Genomic DNA, 16,710 nt, shown 5'->3' with positions numbered 1-16,710 from the left:
ATATGATTGTAAAGATAATTAAATGTAGAATGCAAGGTAATTATCTGAATAAAGTCTAAACTTATAGCTAAAAAAAACATAAAAAGAGAGCACAACGTCATTAGTTTGATACATGGCTGGGCGATTTATCAAATTAATGTGATTAACTCCCCATTCCTCAACAGCACGATCTAGATTTTGGTCACAATCGTTAATTTGATTTTAGCCCCACACTTGCAGGTGGATGGTGAGAGGCAGAGAGGGAGGAACTTGTAGTGAAGGAACGTGGTGTGATGGTGTTGAGGATAATTTTTGGACTGTGTGTAAGATGAGGAGGTGAAGTAGAGGCAGTAAGCTGTTCACCTCCACATAGGTCCTGTCCATGACTCTGTAGTGGATATCTTGCAGCTCTTACTATGCATTATTGCAGCAGCTTGAACTTTCATACACATCGGGCACGCTGACAGTGTGAGTTTATTGGCTTCAGTGAGACCCAATCTGTATGAAAGTTCAAGCTGCTGCAATAATACAAAGCAAGAGCCGCAGACCTGACATTACAGAATTCTGCACCAGACTGAACAGGAAGGTGACACTGACAGCAAGACCTCACATATTGTACCGGATATATTACAGAACGTCAGATATTATACCAGTCCCATGTTATCCTTTTAATAAGAAAGATGCATAGTGCACCACTTACAGTATGCAGGGTGACATGTAACTGGTATATAACATGCTAATCTAATATGTGACTGATGTTCTCTAGTCATAGTAACATCTGATGTTTTATTGTTATAGAATATCATATATTAGTCACTACTATACTACAGACATCAGATGTTATTTACAGGACAGTATGTGATTGGTATATCATATATTATGTCCTGTTTTCATGTGCATTAGTGACTTAGCTGCCTGTTGGTATTTTATTTTTATGTACTTTTTTTATTATTATTCTTATTATTATCCCTTAAAGGGGTTTTCCCACTAACAAAGTACATTTTAATCAATAGATCTTGGAATAATAATAAGTTCCACAATTGGATGTATTTAAATAAAATGTTCCTGTGCTGAGATAATCTTATGAATGTGTCCCTGCTGTGTACGGTGTAATGGCTGTGTCTGACCGTACAGGAACATGGTCTGATCGTACCACAGCTCCTGGGCAGGGGAGGAAGCAAAAGAGTATACAGATATTACAGCACGGGATCACAGCTGATTCTTTCTTAGGGTATGTCCACACGATCCGGACAGGAAGCGTTTTTGATGCAGCATACTTTATGCTGCGTCCAAAGCGCTGCTTTATATGAATGCTGGTGAATCCACATTTGTTTATTGAACCATGCGGATTCACCGCATTCAGTACATTGTACTGATCTAATTTCTCTTGCGGAGACTAGTGACTCCGCAAGAGAAATTGACATGCTGCGGTCTGGAAAGACGCGCCGCATGTCTGTGTCCGCGGTGTGCCGCAGGTGCACGGAGACGCATAGTGGGCATGGGATTTCTACAAATGCTGTAATAATTGGGTTTGACAGTGCATAATTGGGTTTGATTGTGCATAACATGCATCGTCAAACATGCAGCGGCTCCTCACCGTGTGCACATACCCTTACTTTGCTTAAAAACAGGCAGGGAGATGTTTTGTCTCACAAATATAATCACCTGTGATCCTATGCTGTCCTGTCTGCAGGGCTGTGGAATTGGAGTCAGAGTCTGTGTCCATTTTGGTGGAGTCGGAATCGGTATAAAATGGACCGACTCCAACTCCTAAAATATATAATTAATTGGTTACAGTTGTTCAATGCAGTTTGCGGGGAATATTTTTTCATAAGAATTTGGGAAAGTTATGAAATGTCCTATAAATGTCTGTCCCATTCCTGATCTAAGGGTCTAGACTTTTAGCTGAGATGAATCTGTGCTACAGTAAATTTCTTGCAAAAAGGCACATGGACTGGCTCCTCTGCCCGGGATCTGTCATCATCAGTCACGTGAAATTATGTGAACAGCTGCTGTCATTTAATAATTAGATAAAAATTGATCAGTAGCTACAAAAAAAGGTCACATTAGATTAATTTTGTTTTGGTTAAGCAAAAAAAAGAACGATAAATCAAAAATCGGCCTTAAGTCTGAAAAAAATTGAAATTTTTATTTTTTGCCAGATTGTCCAGCCCTAGATCTTTTCCAATATAGCGAGACCTTTATGTTTCAGCAGATTTCATCTTGAAGTCATGTTGCTGCCTTGTGCAAACATTGATTTTAGGATAATCCTATTTCACTGCTAGAATAGCCTAGAGATGGTCCTGGCCTTAACCCCAATGAAAATCTGTAGAGTCAATTAAAGAAACTTTTTGCTCCGAAGCAACCAAGGAATAAAACACATTATTGGAAGCAATGATACAATCTTGGTCTTACATTATAACTCTCGAAGAACTAAAAAATGTGATTCACTCCATGGGAAGATACGGTAAGGCCGTAATTAAGGCTAAAAGGTTTCACAACTAAGTACTAACTGACCTGTTGAGAAGTTTGGAATTGTTTTCCTTTCTATGAGTTACACTTTTCTTGTCTATAACTGCTGATCTACTAAGATTTTTTTTCATAAAATTTGTTTCATTACCTTCTAGATTAAATTACGTTTCCAATGATATATAATTTTCTGGTGTTATTAAAAAATAAACCTGTTATTTTGCGCAACAAAACATCAAAGCTGCACTTTTTTTTTTTTAAATGTTTTCCCCAATTTTAGCCACTAGTATATAACAGTATACAGTAAGCTCTTAGGTTCCCCCTAGTGGAAATTACAGGCATGTCACTGTCTCTATTCTTTACTAAATTGACAAAGGATGTTCAAAAAGACACATTTTAATAATATGTGCAGACTGAGAATGACAACTTACTGTTCTTTAATACCCCAGGGCTCAAAAATGCGTTTTATGGACACTATGAGCATGCATATGGCTATTTCAGGCCTTACTGGATTTCAGCGGAGCTTATGGATGGCAAGTAAATACGGGAGGAAGAAAGGATTGCAAGAGGTTAAGCAGCACATCATGAAAACACGCCGCAAGGGTGACGGCCCTGCAGTAAGTACCGCATGCAGATGTCTTCCAGGGAAATATAACGCTAAACCTTTAGTTTTCACTTTGCTATGCTTTATGTACTGTAAATCTGCTATGGAGAGAATGCCACCCCTGTAACAAGTGAGTACTCATCGCCTTCACTTCCTGTCTGTACACAGGGTTAAGGGGAATCTGTCAGCAGGTTTTTGCTACTTCATCTGAGAGCAGCATAATGTAGGAAAAGAAATCCTGATTCCAGCAATATGTCACTTAGTTTACTAGGTGCAGCAGTTGTGACACAATCCGAGTTCTTAGATGTGTCATGTAGCAGAGCTGAGAAAGCTATCCCCACCCTCACCAGGCTCTCTATGCACATTGTTTATTGACAGCCAGCTGCTTATCATAGGCGGGGGTGTCCTTGGACTAGGTCTCACATGCACTGTGATCCGAGTAGTCATAATCTCCTACTGATAAAACCTTCATTGTAAGTAAACATCACACAGTCTGATAAATGACACAACACTGAAATCAGTGTCTCAGCTGCTACCTCCTACTGTCATCAGATTACATAGAAAACCTGCTGACCGATTCCCTTTAGCAGTGACAAGAATAGCCAAGCGAAAAGAGAGTAGTCCGCATCTGAAGTGCAATATAAAAACATGTAGCTTTATTTCATCCTTTTAAAATCGTGTATCCTTCCATAGAAAGAAGATGTGCTTCCACCATGACGCATTTCAGTCAATTAACGACCTTACCAGCCTGAAACGCATTATATGGTGGATGCACATCATCTTTATATGTAGAGATACATTACTTTTTAATCTCCTTTTTTTCCCCTTAGTACATTATAATAATGTTACTTATTTATGTGAAAACATATTCAATCTGCTAGAGATCTCACGTAATTGTACAAAAGTTACACATAAGATTGTATTAATATTTATAACGGATTTTTCATAGTTAAAACCCACCCACCATTTTGCACTGATGATCTTTATATATATATATAGTACAGACCAAAAGTTTGGACACACCTTCTCATTTAAAGATTTTTCTGTATTTTCATGACTATGAAAATTGTACATTCACACTGAAGGTATCAAAACTATGAATTAACGCATGTGGAATTATATAGTTAACAAAAAAGTGTGAAACAACTGAAAATATGTCTTATATTCTAGGTTCTTCAAAGTAGCCACCTTTTGCTTTGATGACTGCTTTGCACACTCTTGGCATTCTCTTGATGAGCTTCAAGAGGTAGTCACCGGAAATGGTCTTCCAACAATCTTGAAGGAGTTCCCAGAGATGCTTAGCACTTGTTGGCCCTTTTGCCTTCACTCTGCGGTCCAGCTCACCCCAAACCATCTCGATTGGGTTCAGGTCTGGTGACTGTGGAGGCCAGGTCATCTGGTGTAGCACCCCATCACTCTCTTTCTTGGTCAAATAGCCCTTACGCAGCCTGGAGGTGTGTTTGGGGTCATTGTCCTGTTGAAAAATAAATGATGGTCCAACTAAACGCAAACCGGATGGAATAGCATGCCGCTGCAAGATGCTGTGGTAGCCATGCTGGTTCAGTATGCCTACAATTTTGAACAAATCCCCAACAGTGTCACCAGCAAAGCACCCCACACCATCACACCTCCTCCTCCTCCATGCTTCACGGTGGGAACCAGGCATGTAGAGTCCATCCGTTCACCTTTTCTGCGTCGCACAAAGACACGGTAGTTGGAACCAAAGATCTCAAATTTGGACTCATCAGACCAAAGCACAGATTTCCACTGGTCTAATTTACATTCCTTGTGTTCTTTAGCCCAAACAAGTATCTTCTGCTTGTTGCCTGTCCTTAGCAGTGGTTTCCTAGCAGCTATTTTACCATGAAGGCCTACTGCACAAAGTCTGCTCTTAACAGTTGTCGAAGAGATGTGTCTGCTGCTAGAACTCTGTGTGGCATTGACCTGGTCTCTAATCTGAGCTGCTGTTAACCTGCGATTTCTGATGCTGCTGACTCGGATAAACTTATCCTCAGAAGCAGAGGTGACTCTTGGTCTTCCTTTCCTGGGGCGGTCCTCATGTGAGCCAGTTTCTTTGTAGCGCTTGATGATTTTTGCAACTGCACTTGGGTACACTTTCAAAGTTTTCCCAATTTTTCGGACTGACTGACCTTCATTTCTTAAAGTAATGATGGCCACTCGTTTTTCTTTACTTAGCTGCTTTTTTCTTGCCATAATACAAATTCTAACAATCTATTCAGTAGGACTATCAGCTGTGTATCCATCAGACTTCTGCTCAACACAACTGATGGTCCCAACCCCATTTATAAGGCAAGAAATCCCACTTATTAAACCTGACAGGGCACACCTGTGAAGTGAAAACCATTTCCGGTGACTACCTCTTGAAGCTCATCAAGAGAATGCCAAGAGTGTGCAAAGCAGTCATCAAAGCAAAAGGTGGCTACTTTGAAGAACCTAGAATATAAGACATATTTTCAGTTGTTTCACACTTTTTTGTTAAGTATATAATTCCACATGTGTTAATTCATAGTTTTGATGCCTTCAGTGTGAATGTACAATTTTCATAGTCAAGAAAATACAGAAAAATCTTTAAATGAGAAGGTGTGTCCAAACTTTTGGTTTGTACTGTGTGTGTGTGTGTATATATATATATATATATATATATATATATATATATATATATATATATATATATATATATATATATATTATATATAATGTATTTTTCAGGTAAGAAGGATAAATATACAACATATGAATAATTATTTGAGTCAAATTCTGTGATTTACTTTATGGGAAATTGCCGTATCTTTCATACACAGTTGTCCAATTTTCCTGAGATATAAGCCCGTTTCCCAGATATAATTTTTTTCGGGGGGGGGGGCGTTCAAAAACATGACTTTAAAACTGTAAAATAAAGCTGGAAATATTTCTGTCACACCTCAGATGCTGGCTACTCATACTACATAACTACAGGATGAGCTGTATATACCATACCTCCAGTAACAGTGACATTTATGTGACAACAATCATGTTTAGGACCGCACAATCTATCAAGTGAAGACTAAGGAATTGATCTTTTTCTTCAATCACACTGACCATTGTTATCGTTGCGATCGCTTGTAAACAACTGACTCCTTAAAATAACTGGTCAATTAAAATGGCCTTTTGGCCTTGCCAACGTGTGGTTGGCTTAGTATTTTAATTGACAGATAATGCCTGTGAGACTTCACGGGTAAACAGCATTTTACCTACAAACCACATAGCCATTAATGTGGACACTGTTTTGCCAGAGAAGCTGCTGTTTAGCTACAAAATCATGCACTAGGCACGGATGTGGCCATGTAAGGTGGTCGCTACTTGTATAGGTAACCTGAGGCAATGGTTTTAATCAAATTTAACAGAAAAAAGGAGTATTCCCATCTCCAAGATCCTATCCCAATATTTAGTAGGTATAATAATATTATTAGCAAATAGCTCCAATTAGAAATGTATAGTTCTTCTGATTTGCTACCCTATGTGCAGGGCATTGCAGTATCTTAAGTATCCATGGTTACGACCACTAACAACTAACTGTTATTATATGAGTAGTTGTAACCATGGATACCTAAGCTACTGCAATGCCCCGCACATGGGGTAAGCAACATAGCGAATCAGGAGAGCAATGCTACATTTCTAATTGGAGTCATTTGCTAATATTATTATTATTATTATTATTATTATTATTACATCTACTACATATTGGGATAAGATCTTGGAGATAGGAATACCCCTTTAACTTATTGACTTCAAGAATTGGTGGGATTTGTCCACATCGGTATATCTAATTATCTGTGCCTGGCTGCAAATCATTGTGGGAGCAGGCACAGGTACTAATGGAGCATTATGTGGCCCCCTTTGGGATCTCCCTATATTAGTAGAATAGGGGTCTTGTGACCCCCATGTGGTACTCTAGCAAGCATTAGATGAGGTGGAGCTATCTCCATTGTGGTTTATGGAAGTAGTGAAACACTTGGGCATTTCAGCAACCAACATAAACTATCTTTTTTCCTGGATTGCAAATAAGGGAGAAGGGGAGGGTGCCCATTGGAGTTCTGGATGGGATATTGGCACCGATCATAATTATATGGCATATACTTTTGGTATAGATAATAATATATATTGATAGTAATATTCCTTTAAGTTTCATTGTAGCTCTCTGGGATTTGTGCAGATTGGCAGCTTGGCCCATGGATCAAAAAAAGTTGTGCAACTCTGCGTTAGATATTCTGTGACAGACCATTATGTTCTTATATTGAAATAATTTATTTTGCATTTCTGTTTTGTTTTTGCAGGTAAACTCATGGGAGTGGGTGAATGTTAGCAGCATTAACAATCTGGCTGACGTCCATGCTCTCTATGTTGGAGGTCCTCCTTTAGAAAAGGAAGCACGGGACCTGTTTGTAAAAGGAAGTATGGCCGATATCCGAGCTCAGTTTCAGGTGAGAATACTACAATCCACAATGCTTGATTAACCAGGTTAGTGATTTGTTAGGATTAATATCATAGTAATATGTGACAGAATTGAGTTGTCCTCTTGTTTTACTTTTTAAATACTTCCTACTTCCCTAATACTGAGAAAGCAGGGTGGAAACTAATAAATTAGAAGTGTAACAGCTATTACATTGTCTCTATACATGCTCTATAGACCAGCTTTTCCAAAGTACTGACCAGCAAATCTATTTAAAGGGAATGTGTCATCGGGTTTTTGCTATGGAATCTAAAAGCAGCATAATGTTGGGGCAGAGACCCTATTTCCAGCGATGTGTCACTTACTGGGCTGTAAAACCTACAAACGACAAAAAATATATCTCATACCCTACCATCATTATATATAAATGTAAAGCAAACTTGCATATTAAATATAGGGTACTTAGTGAACTATTTTGGATCAAAAAAAGTATACAAGCCGTCTCACCAGCGACAAGGTGACCTTAAATTGGGCAGGTACCTACACTGTTTATATTAAAAACCTTACTGTATATCAAAGTTGAAGTAATGCATATAAAAGGGTAGACAAATAGGACCGGGTCCCAACTTCAGACCACCTATTTCTTGCATGTGTACCATCTTAGACCTCAGTTCACATTGCTTGTTTTTTTATCTTGTTTGCATTCTGTGCAAATTAAGGGTGTGGCATCCCCTTTGTTGAGCTGATTAGTATATATGTAGCTTACCACGGGCCTAGGTGGTCTGGAGTTGGGACCCGGTCCTATTTGTCTACCCTTTTATATGCATTACTTCAACTTTGATATACAGTAAGGTTTTTAATATAGACAGAGTAGGTACCGTCCCAATTTAGGGTCACCTTGTCGCTGGTGGGACGGCTTGTATACTTTATTTGATCAAAAATAGTTCACTAAGTACCCTATATTTAATATGCAACTTTGCTTTACATTTATATATAATGATGGTAGGGTATGAGATATATTTTTTGTCGTTTGTAGGTTTTGCTTCTTTTTGCTAGTGTGAACATGCTCCTATTTCTTGCATGTGTACCATCTTAGACCTCAGTTCACATTGCTTGACTTACTGGGCTGTGTTCATTGTTTCAATAAAGTAAGTGTTTTGTCAGCAGGAGATTATCGCTAGAGGAGTTGTCTTGTGCCATGTACTCCTGATTCTCTGTGTAATCCTGCCCCCACCACTGATTGGCAGCTTTCTGCTTATGCACAGTCTACGCAGAAAGCTGCCAATCAGTGGTGTGGGCGGGGTTACACAGAGCTCAGCATTCAGAGAGCTGCTAGATCTGCAGTAGAGAAAACAGTGATTATATAAAAATGACAGCACAGCATGTAGACCAGAAAGTGACATATAGCCAGCTTCAGGGTCTCTGTACATCATGCTGCTCTCAGATGGAATAGCAAAAACCTGCTAACAGATTCCCTGTAATAGCTTAGAAACCAAAGGATACAGCAGCACTCTGTAAGCGCTAAGATGTATGCAAATATTGAATATATGAAATTTGGACTGCATTATTGCTACGTAGAATATACTTATAAAATTAAGGTACTCAGTGCATGAATTGGACAATTCATGAGAGCCTACCAGCCATGACAAGGCGTACCTTTCTTTGGTGGGACCTAAACCTAATATTTCTAAAACATGCCTCTCCTGGGCTAAAAGCCTACAAATTTAAAGGGCAAGTAGGATCCAGCACTAATTAAAAACAGTCTTAGGCCACGGCCCCACTATCAGTATTTGGTCAGTATTCGGTCAGTATTTTTCTCCTTCCCCCATGACGGCACCACGGAGAGAGGGGATCCGCCCTTCAAGGACAGGAAACCTACAGATAAAAAGGGCGGTACCTCTCTCCCGCATCAGTTGGTTTCCTGTCCTTGACGGGGACCTACAGGAGAAGAAGGAAGAAAAGGAAAGGAAATAGAAAAGAACAACAATTCGGATTTACCAGACCTGGCCAGACCAGTTCAGGCAGCGGGGGTCCCCTGTCTCGGCTGGTGCAGTGTCCTGTAGCACCACCGCTGGGGTCAGTGGGCCTCTAGAGTGGCAGGGAGACGCAGTGCAGGAGAAGATTGGAGCCGCCGCGTTCTCCAGTGGTGACGGGGCCCAGGTTGGTGAGTATACCGGGGCTTCCGGGGCCCTGGTCGGTGAGTATGCCTGGGCTTCCAGGGCCCAGGTTGGGTGCATGCATGGGCTTCCGCGGACCATTGCGGAGCGCGCTGGACGCCTCCCCTCTGACGTGATCCGCAATGCACCACTGGGAGTCGGCGGTCCGGGCGCGCGCGCATCGGAAGTGACGCGCGCCGCGATGCCCTCTGTGAGCGGCACGCTTGAATGCGCGCGTGGGAACTAGGGGACGGTTTGCCCAGCAGGAGGAAGCGCTGGGGGGGGCTTGATGGACTCCCATGGGGGGAGGGCGTCCCCCATGCTGGAGGTGCACAGCCGGCCAGGTGGGGGGGCGGATTCCTATAGGGGTTAAATTGCCGGGAATGCACCAGGGAAGTGCTTCCTGGCACCCTTCAGCTATGAGCGAACAGGAACTACAGGAGGTGCAGTCCCTGCACCTCCACTCACCATCACCTCCGCAACATGGGAAGCATATGAAAGGACCCCCCAGTGACCCTTCACGCCAACACAGCGGTGGAAGCGGGCGGTTTGGCAGGTCTTCGCAACGCGGCAAGGACTCCAGCGTGGCGTCAACCTCAAGGAAAGACCCAGCTACTGGAACGGGTTCCTCTTTAAATCCGGTATTCCCCCTTACAGCGGGTTGGTAAGTGATCTTCGTGAAAGTTCACTTGTAACTCGGGACACCCCCTCTCCTTTCTTCTCCCTTCAGGGAAGGAAGAGTACGGGCAAGTCCAAACACAGGACCTGCGCGCTTTGCGCAGAGGATCTGCCCACCACATGGCAAAAAAGACTATGCAACTCGTGCATTGAACAAACAAATTGTGAGGAGACCCCTAAGTTCGCCTCAGAGCTCAGATCCCTGATTAAATCCCAGGTCGAGGATACCTTCAAGTCCCTGCAGAAGGGAGGAAAGAAACGAGAAAAAAACAGGAATCTATCCCCTGTATCAGGATCTAGCAGTTAGGATGGGGAGGTGGTAGATCAGATTCGTCCTGTTTATCTTCGTCCTCGTCATCTTCTGAGGGTGGGGGTCGTAGCGGTTTCCCTATAGAGGGTACGGATAATTTAATTAAGGCAGTCAGGTCCACTATGGGGTTGGTAGATCCTCACCATAAGAAATCAGTCCAGGGTATGATGTTTAGTGGCCTGGAACAGAAGAAAAGAAGATCTTTCCCTCTTAATGATAAAGTCCTCTCCCTGATTAAGAGAGAATGGAAAAAGCCGGAAAGGAAGGGTTTGTTGTCCCCTAAGAGAAAATACCCCTTTGAGGACCCGGTGTGCTCCTTCTGGGGGAAGGCTCCAAAGTTAGACGTATCAATAGCTAAAGCCTCTAAAAAATGTTCCCTTCCATTTGAAGACATGGGGGTGCTAAAAGACCCAATGGACAAAAAAGCGGACTCCTTCCTGAAAGGAGCTTGGGAGGCGGCAGGAGGAGGGTTAAAACCCGCAGTGGCAGCCACATGTACAGCCAGATCTTTAATGGTCTGGCTAGATCAGCTAGAGGCGCAACTTAGAAACAAAACGTCAAGGGATAACATACTAGGCTCCATCCCAGCAATAAAGGGCGCAGCAGCTTTTTTGGCTGACTTTTCAGCCGATTCCGTCAGACTGGCAGCCAGGGCTGCGAGCGTCTCTAACGCAGCCAGGCGGGCCCTCTGGCTTAAATGCTGGCCAGGTGACCTCCAAACCAAATCTAGACTGTGTTCCATTCCTTGCGAAGGGGGAGTTCCTATTCGGATCTACTCTGGATGATATCCTTGATAAAGGTGGGGATAACAAGAAACGCTTCCCGGTCCTCTCCGGTACTTCATACAGGAAGTCCTTTCGGAGCAGGAAATTTATGCGCAGGAAACCCCCCAAAGATCAGGATAGGTGGGAGGATAGGAAGAAAAAGGCCAAAGGGTTTATGTTTAACAGGCCCCCCCAGCGATAACAGGAAGCCCGCCCAATGAGAGTCAGCCCCAGGTGGTGGGGAGACTTCTTTTCCTCCCAGCCTGGGAAAAAATATCAAACAGCCCTTGGATTTTAGACCTGACAAAAACAGGACTAAAATTCCAGTTCCACTCCATTCCCTGTCCGAACTTTGTCATAACCCCCATGAGGTCATCAGGGGTAGAACAACTAGCACTAGTACAGGAAATTCTAGGCCTAATAGAGAAAGCAGTCCTTCAGGAAATATTCTACTCCCCTCTGTTCCTCAGGAAAAAAACAGACGGGACATTAAGGACAATTATAAACCTGAAAAAATTGAACAATTATCTAAAAGTACAAACCTTCAAGATGGAGTCAATAAAATCGTCCGTGAAATTATTGTTCCCAGACTGTTTTATGGCTATCCTGGATCTCAAGGACGCCTATTATCACGTCCCCATACACAGAGACTACCAGAAATTCCTGAGAGTAGCAATATTGCTAAAAGGAGAAGTCAAACACTACCAGTATACGGCCCTCCCCTTCGGTCTAGCGATAGCCCCAAGGGTTTTCACAAAAATAGTGGCAGAGGTAATGGCCCATCTGAGGGAGCAAAATATCCTCATCACCCCGTACCTGGACGATCTGCTCATAATAAGTAACTCGTTCAGCCATTGCAAGGACTTCTAGCAAGGGTCATGAGTTCCTTGACGAATTTAGGCTGGCTTCTGAACCTAAAAAAGTCCAGGTTGGAGCCGGATCAAGTGCAAGAATATCTAGGTATCCTATTAGATTCAAGTAATCAGGAATGCCGTCTCCCGGCAGGGAAAATCCAGAACATGATAGCCCGGATATCTCATGTGAAAGACCATCCCTCTATGACTCAGCGGGGAGCAATGTCCCTTCTAGGTTCCATGACTGCTTGTATCCCGGGGGTCCGTTGGGCTCAGTTGCACACCAGGGACTTGCAATGGGAAATCTTGGGGGCAGAAAAGTCACTAAAAGGGCGCTTAGAAGGTCGGCTAATTTTGTCATCAAAACCTTGCTTTCCCTAACATGGTGGACGGAGGTGGACAATTTAACCAGAGGCGTTCCATGGACAATCTCAGCGTTGCAGGTCCTAACTACAGATGCAAGCCCCAGTGGGTGGGGGGCTCACCTAAACGACCAAATAGCTCAGGGGGTCTGGTCAGAGGATTTGGAAGGGGTATCTTCCAACATGAAGGAACTTCTGGCAGTAAAATTCGCTGTCTCAAAATTCCTAAACACCCTACGGGGACACCATGTAAGGTTTTTTTCAGACAACAAGGTAGTAGTGGCATATTTAAATCGCCAGGGGGGGGACCCGGTCCCATTCTCTACTACAGGTGTCAAAATCCATCCTCCAGGTAGCAGAGAACAATTTGGAGTCCCTGTCTGCACTCCACATAAAAGGAACAGAAAATATCACAGCAGACTTCCTGAGCAGGACCCAGCTGAGACAGGGCGAATGGGAGCTGAATCAGTTGGTGTTCAACCAACTCACGGAATTTTGGGGGAACCCTTCCATAGACCTATTCGCCAACTGGCAGAACAAAAACGTGGACATATTTTGCTCAATCAGCCCCAAGGGGAACCCAGCGGCATTAGATGCTTTCTCAATCCCATGGAACCACCAGCTAGCCTATGCCTTTCCACCGATTGTTCTGATTCCGGCGGTTCTGAGGAAAGTCAGGGAAGACAAGGCAAACATAATTCTGATAGCCCCCTTCTGGCCGAAGAGGCCCTTGTTTTCCTGGCTGAGGATAATGTCCACCTTCGACCCCTGGGTTCTTCCGGAGATTCCGGATCTCCTTTTCCAGGGACCGGTCCTCCACCCTCAGGTAGCAAATCTACACTTGACAGCCTGGATTTTGAGAGGGCGCTATTAAGGGATAGAGGGTTTTCCCCGAATTTAATCTCCACTCTATTACAGAGTAGGAAACCCGTAACCACCAGACTTTACGGTAAAACCTGGAAAAAATTTCTCTCATTTGCGGGGTTGAAGGTACTAGGGGAGGCCCCTATTGCTTCCATCTTAGAGTTCCTGCAAAAGGGGTTGGAGCGGGGTCTGGCCACAAGCACTCTAAAGGTTCAGGTAGCAGCACTAGGAGCCCTATACAACTGTGACCTGGCCAGAAATAGGTGGATTTCTAGGTTCATCAAGGCATCACACAGGTCTAGGCCCATCCCCTCCCGTAATACTCCTCCTTGGGACTTAAATTTAGTTCTTTCAGCCCTAACCAAACATCCCTTTGAACTTTAGCGGATGCATCTCTAAAAGTCCTATCTCTTAAGACGTCTCTCTTAGTAGCCTTCACATCGGCATGTAGAGTTAGCGACATACAAGCCTTATCAGCAGGGCCCCCCTTTACGCAAATTCTAGAGGACAGGGTGACACTCAGAACTGACCCAGCATACCTTCCTAAGGTGGGATCACACTTCCATAGATCGCAGGATGTCACCCTCCCTTCCTTTTGCTCGAATCCCAAAAACAGGGGGGAAGAAAACCTTCACACCTTTAGATGTCAGAAGCTGCATTATCCAGTACTTAGAGGCCAAAAAAGAATTATAGGAAGGACAGGTCTCTCTTTGTGTGCTTCCAGGGTCCTCGGAAGGGACAGAAAGATTCAAGGGCACACTGGCAAGGTGGATAAGGGACGCTATCTCCCTGGCATACTCATCTAGCGGGGAGAACGCCCCGGAGGATTTAAAGGCTCACTCGACTAGGGCAGTGGCAGCCTCCTGGGCGGAGAAAGCCGGTGCTTCAATTGAACAGATATGTAGAGCTGCAACCTGGTCTTCCCCTTCTACATTCTTTAAGCACTACCGGCTGGATCTAACCTCTTCTTTGGACCTTACCTTTGGTAGAAGGGTTCTGGAAGCGGTGGTCCCTCCCTAAACAACACTTCTCTGCAATTCTCTCCGTGGTGCCGTCATGGGGGAAGGAGAAAGACGTAGTTACTTACCGGTAACGGGATTTCTCAGAGCCCATGACGGCATCCGCACATTCCCTCCCTTCACACATGGGTGTGCACATTTAATTATTACCTATATTTAGTCACAAGGTGTGTCTGGTAAACTTCTTAAAAATGTTAAAATTTGTGTTACTAACCTGGGAGTCCTCTCTGTGCTCTGTAAACAACTGATGCGGAAGAGAGTTTTTATCTGTAGGTTTCCTATCCTTGAAGGGCGGATCCCCTCTCTCCGTGGTGCTGTCATGGGCTCTGAGAAATCCCGTTACCGGTAAGTAACTACGTCTTTTCTCAGGAGTGGGAGCCAAAACCAGGAGTGGGTGATAAATGCAGAATTGGTGACTTGTTTCTATTATACTTTTCCTCTGATTGTTCCTCACCTGGTTTTGGCTCCCACCCCTGAGAAAAAATACTGACTGAATACTGACCAAATACTGTTAGTGGGGCCTTAGCCTTATTGTGATGGGAGTGCTCAGCCAAATATGGAGGCAGTCACAACCTCCGATACTATACTATGTTAACCAAACTGCATTATGCAGTCATAGCAGCTTGCACCTGTTCACACTTGCTTTATTCTGTTTGCAGGTGATCAGTTTTTTGTTTGTTTTTGTAGTTCCCTTAAATGGCTTGTCAGTTCTGCACACCATATTACAGTGTGGATATTGTAGATCTTTGAGAGCAAAATTTCATTCTTAAGTTTTCTAATGTGTCCAATAATTTGGCATGCTTGCGAGCACCCTACCAAATGATCAGAAATTCCACTCTAATGGAAGTTCAGACATACATGTATGTATACATCCACTCATGTGATATGCTCTACATATATAGCTTTTATGGTGAAATATTTATTAATCTAGTGTACGTTTATTACATGTAATTCCATTTAAACTATAATTAGAGTGATGAGCTTTTATGTTCTTCTTTTCTGTTTCTAAAGGATCTTATTCTATATTGTGCCCTTGATGTGAAAGCCACCTATGAGGTGTTTCAAGAGACATTTCCACTTTTCATAGAAAGGTAACAGAATTTGTACATCAGATGATACTGCAAACAAGAGTCAAATGCAATAATAAAGGTTCTGCTTACATCATATGTGGGCTCTGCGTATGTGCCAGGAAATGCCTGCAGAGGCCTGCAGAGGCCAGACGTGTCTAATATAAGTGTACTGTGCTGCGGATGCTGCATTAGAAACAGTAGGCCAAGGACGTCAATGGCAGATGTATACAACTATGTAGACATGCCGGGTCTGGCGGCACTGTTGTGTATGTCGTGATTGAGCCTAATTAGATTGTTTAGTACACCAACATCGCAAAAGAAGTTCTTGTGCATCAGATTGTAGAATAAAAACTGCAACATAGTTATATACATCCCTGTCTAAATTCAAATAAAGTTTGTGGAAAATATATAAAAGATGTAAACGTTAGCTTCTCACTGGTGTCATTACATGTACATTGATGTCATGGAACTACACTTAGGCTTCATTCAGACGGCTGTAATGTGGGCACATGTTGGCATACCAACCCAAACTAACAGCCTCATAGATCCTGTGACACTGTTAGTTCGGGTGAAAAACCCAACAGATGGGCAAGAAAGTTACAGCCGTCTGAATGAGGCCTTCCTTGCACCAATCCTTTTTCTTAAAGGGAATCTGTCAGCTGTTCTTTTGCTGTTTAATCTGAGAGCAGCATAATGTAGGGACATAGACCCTGATTCCAGTGATGTGTCAGATGCTCAGCAGCTTGCTATAGTTTCAATATAATCAGTGTTTTGTCAGCAGGAGGTTATCACTGCAGGACTAGGTGTCACATGCAAGTCAGTCCTGCTAATCTGTATAACCCCGTCCCCACCACTGATTGGCAGCTTACTGACAATGTACAGTGTACACAGCAAGCTGCCAATCAATGATGTGGGCGCGGTTATACAGAGTTCAGCATTTATAGAACTGTTACATCTATAGGAAAGAAAATGGGCACAAGCAGCCCAGTAACTGGCACAACGCTGAAATCCCGGTCTCTGTCCCTACATCATGCTTCTCAGATAACATAGTGAAAACCTGCTGATTCCCTTTAAAGAAGTACTCCCATGAAGATTTTTTTTACTAAACCTGGGTATATACAGGTAGTGTAG

At 43.1% G+C, this 16,710-nt stretch overlaps 1 protein-coding gene across 3 annotated transcripts in view; it reads left to right on the top strand.

The window, feature by feature from the left end:
* POLG (DNA polymerase gamma, catalytic subunit) overlaps positions 1-16,710 on the top strand; it is an 82,295-nt gene that overhangs the window by 5,034 nt on the left and 60,551 nt on the right. For all 3 annotated transcript variants that reach the window (XM_073653255.1, XM_073653254.1, XM_073653253.1), the window contains exons 4-6: positions 2,898-3,065; positions 7,387-7,533; positions 15,521-15,600. In XM_073653255.1, coding sequence (XP_073509356.1) covers positions 2,898-3,065; positions 7,387-7,533; positions 15,521-15,600 — 395 coding nt within the window. The remainder of the gene's footprint in view (positions 1-2,897; positions 3,066-7,386; positions 7,534-15,520; positions 15,601-16,710) is intronic.

This window comes from Phyllobates terribilis, unplaced genomic scaffold, assembly GCF_046119375.1.
Source record: "Phyllobates terribilis strain yellow unplaced genomic scaffold, ASM4611937v1 Scaffold_11__3_contigs__length_659146591, whole genome shotgun sequence".
Taxonomy (NCBI): Eukaryota; Metazoa; Chordata; class Amphibia; order Anura; family Dendrobatidae; genus Phyllobates; species Phyllobates terribilis.
Note: the sequence above shows the minus strand (reverse complement) of the source record. Positions and strands in the feature narration are given on the sequence as shown.